The sequence below is a fragment of the Choloepus didactylus genome, chromosome 10 (assembly GCF_015220235.1).
Source record: "Choloepus didactylus isolate mChoDid1 chromosome 10, mChoDid1.pri, whole genome shotgun sequence".
In the NCBI taxonomy this organism is placed as follows: domain Eukaryota; kingdom Metazoa; phylum Chordata; class Mammalia; order Pilosa; family Megalonychidae; genus Choloepus; species Choloepus didactylus.
Genome location: NC_051316.1, coordinates 86,880,573 through 86,896,061, shown reverse-complemented (window position 1 = coordinate 86,896,061; position 15,489 = coordinate 86,880,573). Strand labels below are relative to the sequence as shown.

General features: G+C 39.4%; 1 protein-coding gene across 2 annotated transcripts in view; it reads left to right on the top strand.

The window, feature by feature from the left end:
- The window catches only part of FBXO10 (F-box protein 10), a 66,790-nt gene that overhangs the window by 20,261 nt on the left and 31,040 nt on the right, over positions 1-15,489 (top strand). For both annotated transcript variants that reach the window (XM_037798513.1, XM_037798514.1), the window contains one exon: positions 14,876-15,466. In XM_037798513.1, the coding sequence (XP_037654441.1) occupies positions 14,876-15,466 (591 nt within the window). The remainder of the gene's footprint in view (positions 1-14,875; positions 15,467-15,489) is intronic.

The following is a 15,489-nucleotide window of genomic DNA, read 5'->3' as shown; positions in this document are numbered from 1 at the left end:
ATGAAATAAGCTTCAGTGGCAGAGAGATTCCAAAAGGAGCCGAGAGGCCACTCTGGTGGGCACTCTTACGCACAGTATAGACAACCCTTTTTAGGTTCTAATGAATTGGGGTAGCTGGTGGTGGATACTTGAAACTATCAAACTACAACCCAGAACCCATGAATCTTGAAGACAATTGTATAAAAATGTGGCTTATGAGGAAGGACAGTGGGATTGGGGGGGGCATAGGGATCACACTCCCATTTATCTAGTTTGTGGATGGATGAGTGGAAAGGTGGGGGAAGGAAACAAACACACAGACAAGGGCGCCCAGTGTTCTTTTTTACTTTAGTTGCTCCTTTTCACTTTAATTATTATTCTGGTTATTTTTGTGTGTGTGGTAATGAGGGTGTCGGGGATTGATTTTGGTAATGAATGTACAACTATGTAATGGTACTGTGAACAATCAAATGTACGATTTGTTTTGTATGACTGCGTGGTATGTGAATATATCTCAATAAAATGAATTAAAAAAAAACACACAGTAAAAAAAAAAAAGAAAAAACCCATTGACTAGTATTAGTCATGTGGCCTGTCTTAGTTTGCCAGGGCTGCTGTGACAAATACCACAGACTGGCTGGCTTAAACAACAGAAATTTATTGTCTGATAGTTTTGGAAGCTAGAAGGCCAACATCAAAATATCACCAGGCCATGCCTTCTCTCAGAGTCTGTAGTGTTCTGATGTTGGCTTGCCTGAATCCTTGGGGTTCCTTGGCTTGTAGATAGATGTATCTCTGTCTCTATCACATGCGATACCTCTCTCCTCTCACTTCTCCTTTCATGTCTAATTTCCTTTGCTTATAAGGACTTCAGCCATATTGGATTAAGGCCTACCCACTTTCAGTTTGGCCACACTTTAACTAATATCTTCTGAGATCCTGTTTACAGAGGTTCACACCCACATGTCTTGTGGGGGATACAATTCAATTCCCAACATGTTCCCACTCAATCAGGAGGAACCAGGGAGTGCAAGCCTGTCCTGGGCCCAGAAGGAAGGAAAAGTGGAAGTAGCTGGTGAAGAGTACTAATTACCAACACAATATGCATTAGATCTTTTACTCCTGACACAAGTCTTTGGGTAGACATCAAGATCCCCCATGCATATGTGAAGAAACAGGGAGAGGTTAAGTGACTTGCCAAGGTCACCTACAACTTGATTCCAGTTCTATTGAATTTATTAGTCTTTCTGTGATACAGGAGCAGCCACATCACAGAAAGTGTTGAAGCTCAGAAGAGCCACTTATTGAGTATGCTGCATCAGAGTATCACAGGGACCGTTTTATCCCAGTCACCAGGAAGCTTATTAAAAATGCAGATAATTGGTTCCACTCCAGAGATTCTGATTCTGAAGGTCTGAATTGGAGATAGGAATAAGCTGGGTGATTCTGATATAGATGGACAAAAGTCATGTTTTAAGAACCACTGCTATGGAAAGTCCTACCAAATGTGGGTTAAAGATTTTCTTTTTCTTGAACTCTGTAAGCTGCAATGGTGCTTAACTCCTTCTATCCCATGTTAGCATTAACCATGTCCATTTCCTGTCACCTGGAAGGCAGGCATCACTTTTTTCTCACCCCAGTATCCCCTACACTCCCTAGAGGCTCAGTGTTTACAAAACAAGTGAATTGAGAGGAGTAAAGGGATTTTTTTTCCTTTAATTTCTTATTCATAGTGAGACTTAAGAATTTCTGTTAGATATGGCAGTCTCTTATGGGACAGGGGTTGGGGGGAAGTCCTTAAAACTGTGTTTATTTAGTAAATTTAGATGATAATTGAGAAAACGTCAATTATTCTCCTAAATATTGGGGTGCGGGCATCATGAGGATTCACCTCTGCACTGTTATTATGAACTTAGTTTTGCTAGGTATGTTTGGTTCTTGCTATATTCTTTAACTGAATTGTGGTAGCCCAGGGTATTCCTTATTGATAGGTTGCCATGGTAACTGTGGGAGACCCATCTGGGACAGAAATTGGCAGGGCTTGGGGCAATGGAATATCACAGGGAAGTTGGCTGGCTTTGAATACTGTTATATAATGAACTACGTTTGAGTTGGCCATGAGGTAAGATACAGTCATCAGGGTTGGTGGCTGTAATGTGGGTTGTGATTTGGGTCTCTTTTACACCCTCCTGAGAATTGGAATAGTGACCATAAGCACAGGTCTCAGGGAGACTGTCGTATGGAAGCCTCTCACCTGGAGCCCAGATTAGGTTCCTTTAGGGTTAGCTGATTCACTCCTGCAATGCCTGTCAGAGTTGTCCCTTGTAGAAGAGAAGCATACCATGGGTAAAGAAAGCATCCCGGAAAGAACACAGCAAGTGTTGCTCTCAAGAAGAATCAGAGGAGCTAATAAATTGGAAAGTGGGAGGTGGGAACAAGGAGAACAAGGAATCTAAGAAGTAGGTCAAAGCTCTTAATAATGATCAAAAGATACTTCTTCCAGATATAGCTGTTTGTCCTGTTTAAGATGAAATCACCCTCAGGAAAGACATGTTTGGTTAATTGAGAATTTGTGTATTTTCATATGAGAAATTATTAAAATGGGAATAACTGTATTCTTCTGGTGGTTTTAAAGTACAGTAGCAAAATAATAAGGAAAAAGAAATAAAACAAAGACAGCTAGAAAAGTGTTGTAAATGAGCCCACCTTATGGGGGAATAAAAATAGTTAAATGTAAACTGTGATGATCAGAGGGGGTGTCTGTTATGTAAGAGGAGGCTATATCTGAACTAGTTGACAGAAATGAACTGTGTGAAGGGACAGGGCTAGCTAGGAGAAATGTAATATGTGAAGTCATTTAATTCAGAGAACCATATATAAGTCACCAAGACCTTAGGGAGAGAAAGCAAAATAACATAAGTGAGGTGAGCCAAGAACATAATTGGAGGAGAAGGCCTAACCAAGGCTGAGCTGCATCTGCCCCACTCACAGTGACCCTAGCATCAGACCTCCTCCCCATGTGAAGACATTGTGATGAGAAAAGCAGCATTCAAATTAGGAAAAGGGTGACCAGAGGCAGAGCCACCCATGGCCTGTGGAAAGGTCTGGGGAGAAGTTTGGGAGGGATTTGGGAGGGATTTGGAATGCAAAGGGATGAAGTTGTGAGGGAAAGAACAAGCCAAGTGAAAGTTAAATATAAAAGGGTTAAGTTTACCAGAGGTACTGCTCATCTGTTTGTTTCCCAGTGACTCTGATCAAGTCAATTGTAGGTAATAGTAAGTCATGTACTTGCATAGGCACGTTGTCTGCTCTGATGTACATATTGGCATCATTTCCTTGAAAGAACCCATAACCAGGGAGAAAGCAAATCCCACTCTCATGGTGCCTGGGACAAGTGGACCTGGTATTAGAGTAAAATAGGTACCCCATGGTTTAGAATGTTCTCCCAGTGTTCTGTTCTGTAGAGTTGGAGTATAGAAGGAAGTCAGTGCCAGGTATTGAGCCTTCAGAGGTAAAAAAAAAAAATCCAGTTCTACCCTAAAGGAACCACAGCCTAGTGGAGGAGACAGAAGTAAACAAACAGAGTAAGTGTCAAAATGTGGTGATAGTGTTGTACTGACATAAGGACTAACATATAGATCAGTGGATCAGAATAAAGAGCCTAGAAATAGACCCAAACTGTCATCAGTTCATTTTTGACAAAGGCATTAAAGAAATCAGTAGGGAAAGGAGAGTCATTTTAACAAATGGTGCTAAAATAACCGGATATCCATGTAGAAAAAAAATGAACCCCTACCTCACATCTTAACAAAAATTAAGTCAAGATGGACCATAGAATGAAACATGAGAGTTAAAACTACAAACATTGTAGAAGAAAATCTAGAAATATCTTCATGGCTTGGGGATTAGCAAAGGTTTCTCAAGGGTAGCAAAAAGCAGTAATCTTAAAAGGAAAAAATTGATAAATTAGACTTCATCAAAATTAAAAATTTCTCATCAAAAGATACCATTAAGAAAATGAAAAGGCAAACCACAGACTGGGAGAAAATATTCACAGAACATATAACCACTGAAGGATATATAAAGAATTCTTACAATTCAATAATAAAAAGATGAACATCCCAATTAAAAATGAACAAAATATTTGAACAGCCACTTCAGAACAGAAATAAATGAATAGCTAATGAGCTTATGAAAAGTGCTGAACATCACTGGTTATGAGGGAAGTGTAAATCAAAACCAAAATGAGATACCATTGCATACCTACCAGAATGATAAAATTAAGAAGTCTAACAACAACAAATGTTGGTGAGGTTACAGAGCCATTGAGTCTCTTATGAATTGTTGGTGGCAATGTAAAATGGTACAACCTCTTTGGAAAAGGACCAGCAATTAAGTTCCTGTGTATTTTTAATCAAGCAAAATTAAAACTTATGTCCACAAAAACCCTTATATACGAATGTTCACAGCAGGGATTATTCATAATAGCCCAAAAACTGAAAACAGTTCAGTTGTCCATCAATACGAGAATTGATTTTTTAAGCTGTAATATACTAATATATTATACAATGTAACAAGACCCAGCAATCAAAAGGAATGAACTACTGATAAATGTAACATGGATAAATCTCAAAAATATTATGATGAGCAAAAGATGCCTCATGCATACTGCATGATTCCATTTATTAAGGTAAAGAGGTGGGCAGATGGATAGATATGTGATGAGCAAATAGAGTAAAATGTTACTGGTAGAATATAGATGGGGTTTATTGTGCTCACTATAAAATTCCTTCAGCTTTGTTGTATTTTGAATTTTTATGATAAAATGTTGGGAAAATATGATGGCAGAAAGTGAAATTCCTTTTTAAATGAGCAAATCCCATGCAGACTAATATCTCCACAGTCAGTGAAAACATGCCAGAAAGATATGCTTAAAAAAACCAATCAGAACTATAACTTATATTTCCAAATGATCTGAAAGACCATTATAATATGATATGATGTGATAGAACAAAATAGGTTGGAATTGGAAAACCTTGGAAAGAAGATGGCAGAACTAAAGAAAGAATTAGAAACAATGGCCAACCCAATAGAAATAAGTACCTCTAGTACACAGATTGTGGTCTTGAAATATGACTTCCATTAAAAGAAACCAGAATAAAAATATGTTCAGAAGAATAACCTTTTAAACAGATGGTGCTGGGACAATTGGATATTCATAGGCAAAAAAAAAAAGAGAACTTCAACTGAAAACTTACACCTTAATCAGTTAATGCAAAATGAATCATGGACTTAAAACTAAAATGTAAAACTATAAAACTTTTAGAAAAAAATTTGAAAATCTTTGGAGTCTAGGGCTAGACAACCCCAAGGTTGCAAAGGTGTTTTCCTATCTTTTTTTCTAGAAGCTTTATAGTTTTATAGTAGCTTTAGTGTTTAGGTCTGCAATCCATGTTGAATTAATATTTGTGTGTGGTGTGAAGTATGAGTCAAGATTCATATTTTTCCCCCTATGGATATCAAGTTGTTCTGGCACCATTTGTTGAAAAGGCTTTTCTTTACCCATTGAATTGTACTGGTACTTTGTCAAAAATCAGTTGACCTTTTGTTTAATTTTTCAATAAATAAAGTTAAAAAAAAATCAATTCACCAGCATAGAGACAGAAAGTAGAGTAAGGTTACGAGGGGTGGTGGGAGGAGGAATAAGGAATTAATGCATAATGGGGGTAGGGTTTCTGTTTGGAGTTATTGGAAACTTCTGGTAACGGATGGTGGGGAGGGTAGTACAACGTTGTGAATGTGATCAACACTTCTGAGTTGTTTGCTTAGGACTGGTTCAGATGGAAGAGCTGTATTTATGTTTCTGTGGTTAAAAAAATAAAGGCTTAAAGAGACCATGACAATTAAATGCAATACGCCATTCTGGACTAGATTTAATAATAGAGGAGAAAAGGCCCAAAAGGATGTTTTTGGGATGTTAAAAAAAAAAAAAAAAAAATAGGGTTATAGACTGTAAGCCTTCTATCAGTGTTAAATTTCTTGAACTTGGTAACTGTGCTTAAGATGGTTACACATGGTTACATAAGTGAATACCCTTCTTCTTAGGAAATGTACATGGAATATTAAGTGTTCAAGGAGCATGAGGTATACAACCTATTCTAAGATAGACGGATGGATGGATAGATAGAATAGGACAAATTTGACAAAATGTCAAGTTGGTGGATCTGGGTATCTGGGGGGAGGGGGGAATGTTGGAGTTCTCTGTATGGGTTTTGTATTATTTTTACAACTCTCCTGTAAGTTTGAAATTATTTCACAATAAATGGTTTAAAAAATCAACTGACCAATTTGTGTATTGGTCTGTTTATAAACTCTCTGTTTCTCTTATGCCAAAATCACCCTGTCTTGTTTACTGTGGTCTTATGGTACGTCTTGCAGTCAGATAGTGCAACTTTATTTTTTGTGACGTTTAGGATGGTTTTAACTGTTTTACATTTTCATATAAATTTCAGAATCAGCAGGTTTTAAAACCTGCTAAAATTTCGATTGGAACTTCAGTGATGCTATAGAACAATTTGGGAAGAATTAACTTTTTAACGATGTTGAATTTTCAAATCCATGAACACGGTATATTTATTCATTTTATTAAAAAATGTCTCTCAGCACTGTTTTCTAGTTTTCATGTAAAAATCTTGCACAGCTTTTGTTAAATTTCCTACTATTTTGTGTTTTTTTGATGTTAACATAAAGGGAATTTTTTTAAAAAAATGGTTTTCCAGTTGTCTGTTGCTAGTGTACAAAAATCAAATTTATTAAAAAATATTAACCTTGTATTATGTGACCTCATTAAATTCATTTATAAGTTTTAATAATTTATAGGGAGGTTTTTTTAAAATGGTTTTCCACATACGTAACTGTGTTATCTGCAAATAGTTTTACTGCATCCTTCCTAATATTTTTACATTTTATATCCTTTTCTTGCCTTATTGCACTGGCTGTGTTGTTAAGTACAATGTTGAAATCTCAGAGTGGATACCTTTGCCTTGTTCCCATGAAGTGTGATGTCTGTTTACCATTAAGTATGATTCCGGCTGTAGGTTTTTCATAGATATCCTTTATTAGGTTAAGAAAGTTCTCTTTGATTCCTAGTTTGCTAAGAGTTTTGATCAAGAATGTGTGTTGAATTTTGTTGAATGCTTTTCTGCATCTGTTAAGATGATTTTAACATTTTTTGTTATTCTTTTTTTAATTTTAATAAATTTGATTTTGAAATAAATTCAGTCTTACAGAAACAGTTGCAAAAACAGTACAAACCCCATACATACAACTCCATCATACCCCGACCCCCCTCCCCCGATACCCCATCCACCACCTTTAACATCCTGTCACACCACTGTTTCTTCTCCCCCCCTCCCTCCTTCCCTCCTTCCTTCCCTCCCTATCATCCATCATCTATTGCTCTGTCCTCTGAACATATGAGAGGAAGCTGCACATATCTTTGAACAAACAATATAATTCACGTATACCTTTCCCATGGACAGGAACATTCTTTTATACAACCTCATTAAGCGCAGCTAAGAAGTTCAAGAAATTCAACATTGGTATAAAGCTTACATTCTTTATTTCCCTTTTTTTTTTTTTTCTTGTGTCCCATCTGTGTCCCTTTGAGCCTCCTCTCCTCCATCCTCATATCCCACCCAGGATCATCCTTGGCATTTAATTGTCATCTATTTAGACTGTCTTTTTTTTTTTTTCAATTGCGGAAACATATATATATCCTAAATCTTCCCATTCCACCCCTTCCCTAGCATTCCATTAGTGGGATTAATCACATTTAGAATGTTGCAATGCTATCACCTTCCCACCATCCATTTCTCAAAGTTTCCCTTCACCCCAGACAGAAACCCAACTCTCATTTCTTAACTCCCCATTGCCCCTTCCCCCACTTCTTGGAACCCCTACTCTACTTTTCATGTCTATGGTCATATTCTCTGATACTTTGTGTTTACCGTGGGGCTTAAATTTAACTTCTTAAATCTATAACAATCTTGTTTTTCTTTGATACCAACTTAACTTCAATAGGACACATAAACTATGTTCCTATACTCCATCATTCCCCCACCTTTATGTAGTTCTTGTCAAAAATTACATATTTTACATTGAGTCCAAAACCACTGATTTATCATTACAGTTGATGTATTTTAGATCCTGTAGGAAGTAAATAGTGGAGTTATAAATCAAAAATACAGTAGTATTGTTATTTATATTTACCATGTGATCTTTACTGGAAGTCTTTATTTCTTCATGTGGTTTCAGTCAATTGTTTAGTGTCCCTTCCTTTCAGCCTGCTCAGCTCCCTTTAACATTTCTTATAGGACCGATTACTGGTGATGAAGTCCCTCAGCTTTTGATTATCCAGGAATGTTTTCATCTCCCCCTCATTTTTATCCTCCAGGTGTTTGTGAATTCTCCAAGTCTCTGATGGTTATTGACTTCTATTTGCATTCCGTTGTGGTCAGAGAATGTGCTTTGAACAAATTCATTTTTTGTTTAATTTTATTGAGGCTTGTTTTTATGTCCCAGCATACAGTCCATTCTGGAGAAAGATCCATGATCACTAGAGAAGAATGTGTGTCCCAGTGGCCTGGGATGTAATATTCTATACATGTCTGTTAAAATTCTCTATATCTCTCTCTCCTTTCTTTGTTTCTCTGTCGGTAGATCTCCCTTTAGTATCTGAAGTAGGGCAGGTCTTTTATTAGCAAAATCTCTCAGCATTTGTTTGTCTGTGAAAAATTTAAGCTCTCCCTCAAATTTGAAGGAGAGTTTTGCTGGATAAAGTATTCTTGGTTGGAAATTTTTCTCTCTCAGAATTTTAAATATGTCATGCCACTGCCTTCTCGCCTCCATGGTGGCCGCTGAGTAGTCACTACTTAGTCTTACATTGTTTCCTTTGTATGTGGCGAATTGCTTTTCTCTTGCTGCTTTCAGAACTTGCTCCTTCTCTTCAGTATTTGACAGTCTGATCAGAATATGTCTTGGAGTGGGTTTATTTGGATTTATTCTATTTGGAGTTTGCTGGGCATTTATGCTTTGTGTATTTATATTGTATAGAAGGTTGGGGAAATTTTCCCCAACAATTTCTTTGAATACTCTTTGTAGACCTTTGCCCTTCTCTTCCCCTTCTGGGACACCAATGAGTCTTAAATTTGGATGTTTTATTTTATCTATCATGTCCCTGAGATCCATTTCGATTTTTTTTATTTTTTTCCCCATTCTTTCTTTTGTTCTTTCATTTTCTGTTCTGTGGTCCTCAAGGAGGCTGAGTTGTTGTTCATCTTCCTCTAATCTTGTATTATGAGTATCCAGAATCTTTTTAATTTGGCCTACAGTTTCTTTAATTTCCATAAGATCTTCTGTTTTTTTATTTACCCTTGCAATATCTTCTTTATGCTCTTCTAGGATCTTCTTTATGTCTTTTATATCCTGTGCCATGCTCTTCTTCATGTCCTTTATATCCTGTGCCATGCTCTTGTTACCTGTCTGTAGTTCTTTAATTAATTGCCCCAAGTACTGTGTGTCTTCTGATCTTTTGATTTGGGTGTTTGGGTTTGGGTTCTCCATATCATCTGGTTTTATCATATGCTTTAAGATTTTCTGTTGTTTTTGGCCTCTTGGCATTTGCTTTACTTAATCTTTAATTTGTCAGAACTACAGCTTGATGGCGTACACTTTCTCTAACTAACCAGCAGATGGCGTTCTTGAGTCACCTATTCCCCTCAAGTCAGTTCTCCCCAACTTTGTCTTTGTGGTGTGTGGGGATCTGACTCTTGTGGATCCAGTTGGTGCACTTAATTTGAGTGTGTTGTCAGTGCTGTCTGCCCTGAATGAGGGGCATGTGTCTGAGAGGTTAGGGCGGAAGGGCAGCTTTAATAATCAAACCTCCTAGGTGTTCCTGGAAATTTAAGGCTGTTGTCTGCCACTGACCCAAAAGTCCTTGGTATTGGCGTAGGTTCCCTGGGATTTCCGAGTGGTTCTCCTTTCCCTGCTGTGCTCTTCCAGGACCTCTGCTGAGGGAAGGAGGGCCATGCCACGTCACAAGTGCACACCGGCCTTCAGGGAAGCCCTGGGACGCCGGGCTGTGCAGGGGCATTCCCAGCCCCCTTCAAAGATGGTTGAATGGGATGCGTTAACTTCCCCCTTTCCGCACAGCTCCACCCTCCCAGCTCTGGGACAATCAGCCTTAGGTGTATTAAAGGCCACTGTTCACAGCCGATATTGTGGCATGTGCGTGGTACTGCAGGAAAGACTCCCTGTCACACTGGGTTTCTTGGCACGGCTCTGTGCTGTGGGTTTGGCCCCGGGCAGGAGTGCCCCCACCCGCCGGGAAGATGGCTGCAAGTTGTGCATTTTTTCTCCTTTTGGTTCCTCTTTGCTCCCCTGGGCCTGAGACAATCAGCAGTGGGTGTGGTAGGGGTATCCTCCACGCCGGACACCGAAGCGTTAGCCCAGCCCGCTCCCGTGGTATCTGCAGCTGCTCCCAGGCTTTTTTTTTTTTTTAAGAACTAGTCCGACTCCAAACGCCAACCCACCGTTTCCCCACACCACAGCATGGCCGAGGGACTTTCAGCCAACTCACTCTCTCGTTTCAGAATGCAGACTCCTGGTTTCACCATATGCACAGTCCCTGTAGATTTAGCAGACCTTGTCTGGCTGGTACTACTCTGGAACTGGTGTTCTGGGTCACTTTCTGGTTTTTATCTAGTATTTTTCACGGAGGTGTTTTTTTGTCCTGTCTCACCTAGCCGCCATCTTAGATTCTCCCCAACTCTGTTATTCTTTTAATGATGAATTACATTGATTTTTCAATGTCAAATGAACCTTGCTTCTCTGGGATGTATTATTCTTTTTCTGTATTATGGGGCTTACTTTTACTAATATTTTGCTAAGAATTTTACTTCTCTATTTATGAAGGATAATGTTCTCTGATTTTCTTGTCTTGTACTGTCTTTATCAGAATTATACAGGACTTATAAAATGTTTGATAGTGTTCTCTCCTCTTCTATTTTCTGAAAAAGTTTATGTAAGATTAGCATTATTTCTTTCTTTAAATGTTTGATAAAATTCACCAATAATACTATCTTGACCTACAGTTTTCTTTATGGAATGGTTTTTTATTAAAAAGTAAATTTCTCTGGTAGATATGGGTTATTCAGATTCTCTGTTTTTCTTTCATAGGTTTTGTTAAATTTTGTTTTTCAAAGAATTTTCCCATTTTAACTATCTTTTCTAATTTTTGGCATGAGGTTATTCACTATACTACTTTATTATCTTTATATTATCTTTATAATCACTAGTAATGGTCCCTCTTTTTTTTACCCCTGACATTGTTTATTAGGTGAGGTATGGGACTCTTTTTTCATAACCATTCTTGACTACACATTTATCTATTTTATTAATCTTTTCCAACATTACCTTTTGACTTTATTATACTCTCTATTACTCATCTCTTTCTGTTCAATTGATTTTTGCTCTTATCTGTACTATTTCCTTTTTTTTAGCCTCTTAGATTGAAAACATATCATTGATTTTTCCTAATATAAGCAATTAAAGCTTTTCACCAAATCTGAGAACTGTTTGGTCATAGTTTTTCAAATATTTTTGCCCATTCTCTTTTTCCTTTTCCTCTGGTACTCCACTTACACATATGTTGGACCCTTTTATGTTCTCCTAGAAGTCATTGAGGCTGTGTTCATATTTTTTCCATATTTTTTCTCTCTTTAGATTGTCTTAATTCTATTAGTCTACCCTCAAGTTTACTACCTTTCTTCTGTAGTCTCCAGTCTATTAAGCCCATCAGTTGATTTTTTTAATTTCAAGTATTGTACTTTTTTATTTCTAGAGTTTTCAATAGATTCAGTAGTTTAAGATTCTCAGCTGAAATTCCTCATCCATTCACTCATATGATTATCTTAACATTTTTGTCTGCTAATGTATACACTGGAGTCTACTTCCATTGACTGCCTTTTTTTAAAACCATGGGTCTTATTTTCTTGCTTCTTCATATGTCTGATAGTGTTTGATCCTATGCAGAATGTTGTGGGTGATATGTTGAGATAGTCTAAATTACGTTGTATTAAAAAAAAAGTAAAAGAGTTGAGTCTCATTCTAGCAGGCAGCTAAATTACTGGCAGCTAAATTACAAAATGGCAGAACATTTTGATCCTATTTGGCTTGTTTTTATTCTTAAATATTAAATTTTCTGGCATATTCTTTCTTAGTGTCATTGTGAACACTCCATATTGTCTGTGCTGGAACTCCAGCATCTCCCAGCTCTGCATGATCTTTAGTATCATCCTTTAGTTCTCACTAAAGGTGATCTCTGCTAGGTCTGATGAATGAAGTCTTACCCTACGTATGTGCAGGCCAGCCCTCAGCCAAGAAACCGCCCACCTACCTCTGCCCTACTTTGTGCCACTCTGTCTGGTATCCTGCTTCACAAATTCCTGCCTCATCAGCAGCACAGGACTCAGATCTGCCTGTTCAGTGAAACTAGCACTCTGCTTGGGCGCCACCTCTCTACACCCTAGTGGGCACGTGCCACCAGGACAAAAACTAGAGCAGTCATGGGGCTCATGTCCTGTGTCCCTTTCTCTGAAAGATTGCAGTCCTACACAGCTTGTTGTTCAGTGCCTGAAAGCAGTGCCTCATATATTTTGCCCAGCTTTATAAGGCCAGAGGGAGAATCCACTTCCAGTTATTCTAGCATGGCCTTGAAGTGGAAGTCAGGGTTCAGTTTTGGACTTAAATTTTTGGTATCTGTGGAACATCTGAGTAGAAATGCCCAGCAGGCAATTGGCTAGTCACGTATGGACCTTAGAAGAGACTATCGGGGCTGGAGATTTCGGATTTTGTAGTCATGCTTTTACAGTGATATTTGAAGCAAAGGGGAATGGATGTGATCATTCAGCTAGCAAACAGGTAGATAATGATTAGAAGAACATTTTTTTCTCTTAAAAAGCCTAAGAAGGGGTAGCTAAAGGAGTAGCAGGAGAACTAGTAGACATCAGTGTCACAGAAGGCACTGTAAATGAAGGAGATCAATAAAATGGAATTCATCTGGGGTAGTTAAAATGTTAGGAGCCCAGTTTTTTCTCTAGAATGCCTAACAGTCCAGAGCCCAGTTTTTTCCAGTGCTGCTGAGGGCTTATTAAATTCTCACTGGGTAATCATTATAGAAAATCTACCTACCTGGGCTCCAATACTAATTCGTAGAATTTAAGCCACACCAGTCTTGAGGAAGCTTAGAATTTCTCCCAGACATAATCACATGTTTGTGTTTCTGGCCTTTTTGGGGGCTTAGTTAATTACAAGTATGATCATCATTTTCATAAAACTGAGAGGAAAACCAAGGCCCTAGAGAGGTTAACAACTTCTTAATCAAGGTCAGTTGTGGAGTCTACCCTGTTTCTGTTTGGCATGCCTAATGACTTTATAGGGTTTCAGACTTAGAGGTTGGTTTAGATCCACTAGCTCAACCCTTTATTATTTTTTTCAACCCTTTATTTTTTAGGTGAGAGAACTGAAACTCATAAGCAAGTAAGTTTTAACTAGGTTAAATAGTGGAAATTAAGTTAGCTTAATTAGAAAAGAGAATTTATTATAAGACTACAGAGATATCTGATGGAATTTAAAGGGCAACTGTAAAGCTAAGTTTTGAGACTAGACTGGAGCCACAGTCTGGAGTACTACAGATCAGGATGCCTTGCTCAGCCCTTTTCTCTTTCCTTGGTGTCTCCGATTCATTCTCGCAATGTAGACCAAGTTCTTCATTCTGCTCACCACCCTCACTCCAGGGAGAAATAGTTAGCAGCAAATACTCCTGAGTTTATAGCTTGTTCTTTCACTCAAGAAAGTCAGCCCAATTCTAGAATCACAACAGGCTTAGTTCCCTGGAGGAGGTCTCCATGGCCCAGTTGTAACCATCTAGAATCTAATTAATTGAAGCCAAGGGGATGGGCTAACTTTATTCTACACACATGGCTGATGGGAGCCCCACTGCTGTAACCATGTGGTGTAAATCATTGATAGGAGAAGCAAGGGTGCAGATGGCCAGGCAGCTAACCTAGTAAATTTTTAGGATACTAGGGTTACATCAATAACCAGTGGCAGAGCCGGGACCAAAACTCGTAGCAGCTGACCCAACAGCAGTCTTTCTGGGGGCCACGCACATGGTGGAACAGTGGTAATTACTTGATCTGGGTGCACGGAGAAGCAAACAGATGGACACTCATTGTCATGGTTCTCTTTCCTTTTGATGTGAAGAGATAGAGGTACCTCCCCTGAAGTCTAGAGGATCGAGAGGTCTGGGACAGTAACAGCCAGCCAAAGGTGGGTCCCCTCTGTATTAGTCCAAAGTCTTTAAGTTGCAAGTGACAGAAACCCAAATCAAACCATCTTAAACAAAAACGGAATTTATAGGAAAGCCCCTGGGGTAGCTCACAGACTCAAAGAAAGACCACAGATGCCAGGGCTTCTTTGGTAATCAGTACCAAAAGGGCACATACACACGTGCTCACATTTTTTCTTTCTCTTTTTCACTTTGTCTTTTATCTCTGTTTCTGCTTGACTGTGGCAAAAGCTTTCCTCCACGAGCAACAGCTCTGGGATCATATTCCTATGGTGTCTGGCCAAGGAGAAAAGAGAGTTTTCCCTGCTAATTCCAGGAAGAAAAAATCCCCAAAAAGGATTCTGAATGCAGGATAGAGTACTCTGAATGAACGGGCCTTATTCACTTGCTCATCCCTGGGGTCGGGAGATGCCAGGAGATGTTTTAAAGAGGGAGACTGTAAGCAGGGCAGACAGAAATCTCTTTTGTTTTGTTTCTGCCTCCCAGGTGACCATGGAGGCTGGCGGCCTGCCCCTGGAGCTGTGGCGCATGATCTTAGCCTACCTGCACCTTCCTGACCTGGGCCGCTGCAGCCTGGTATGCAGAGCCTGGTATGAACTGATTCTCAGTCTCGACAGCACCCGCTGGCGGCAGCTGTGTCTGGGCTGCACCGAGTGCCGCCACCCCAACTGGCCCAACCAGCCTGATGTGGAGCCGGAGTCTTGGAGGGAGGCCTTCAAGCAACACTACCTGGCCTCCAAGACATGGACCAAGAATGCCCTGGACTTGGAGTCCTCTGTCTGCTTTTCTCTATTTCGCCGGAGGAGGGAACGGCGTACCCTGAGTGTCGGGCCAGGCCATGAGTTTGATAGCCTGGGCAGTGCCTTAGCCATGGCCAGCCTGTATGACCGAATTGTGCTGTTTCCAGGTGTGTACGAAGAGCAAGGTGAAATCATCCTGAAGGTGCCTGTGGAGATTGTAGGCCACGGGAAGCTGGGTGAGGTGGTCCTGCTAGCCAGCATCGACCAGCACTGCTCAACCGCACGCCTGTGCAACCTCGTCTTCATGCCGGCCTGGTTCTCACCCATCATGTATAAGGTGGGTGTCTGCAGCAGATAGAT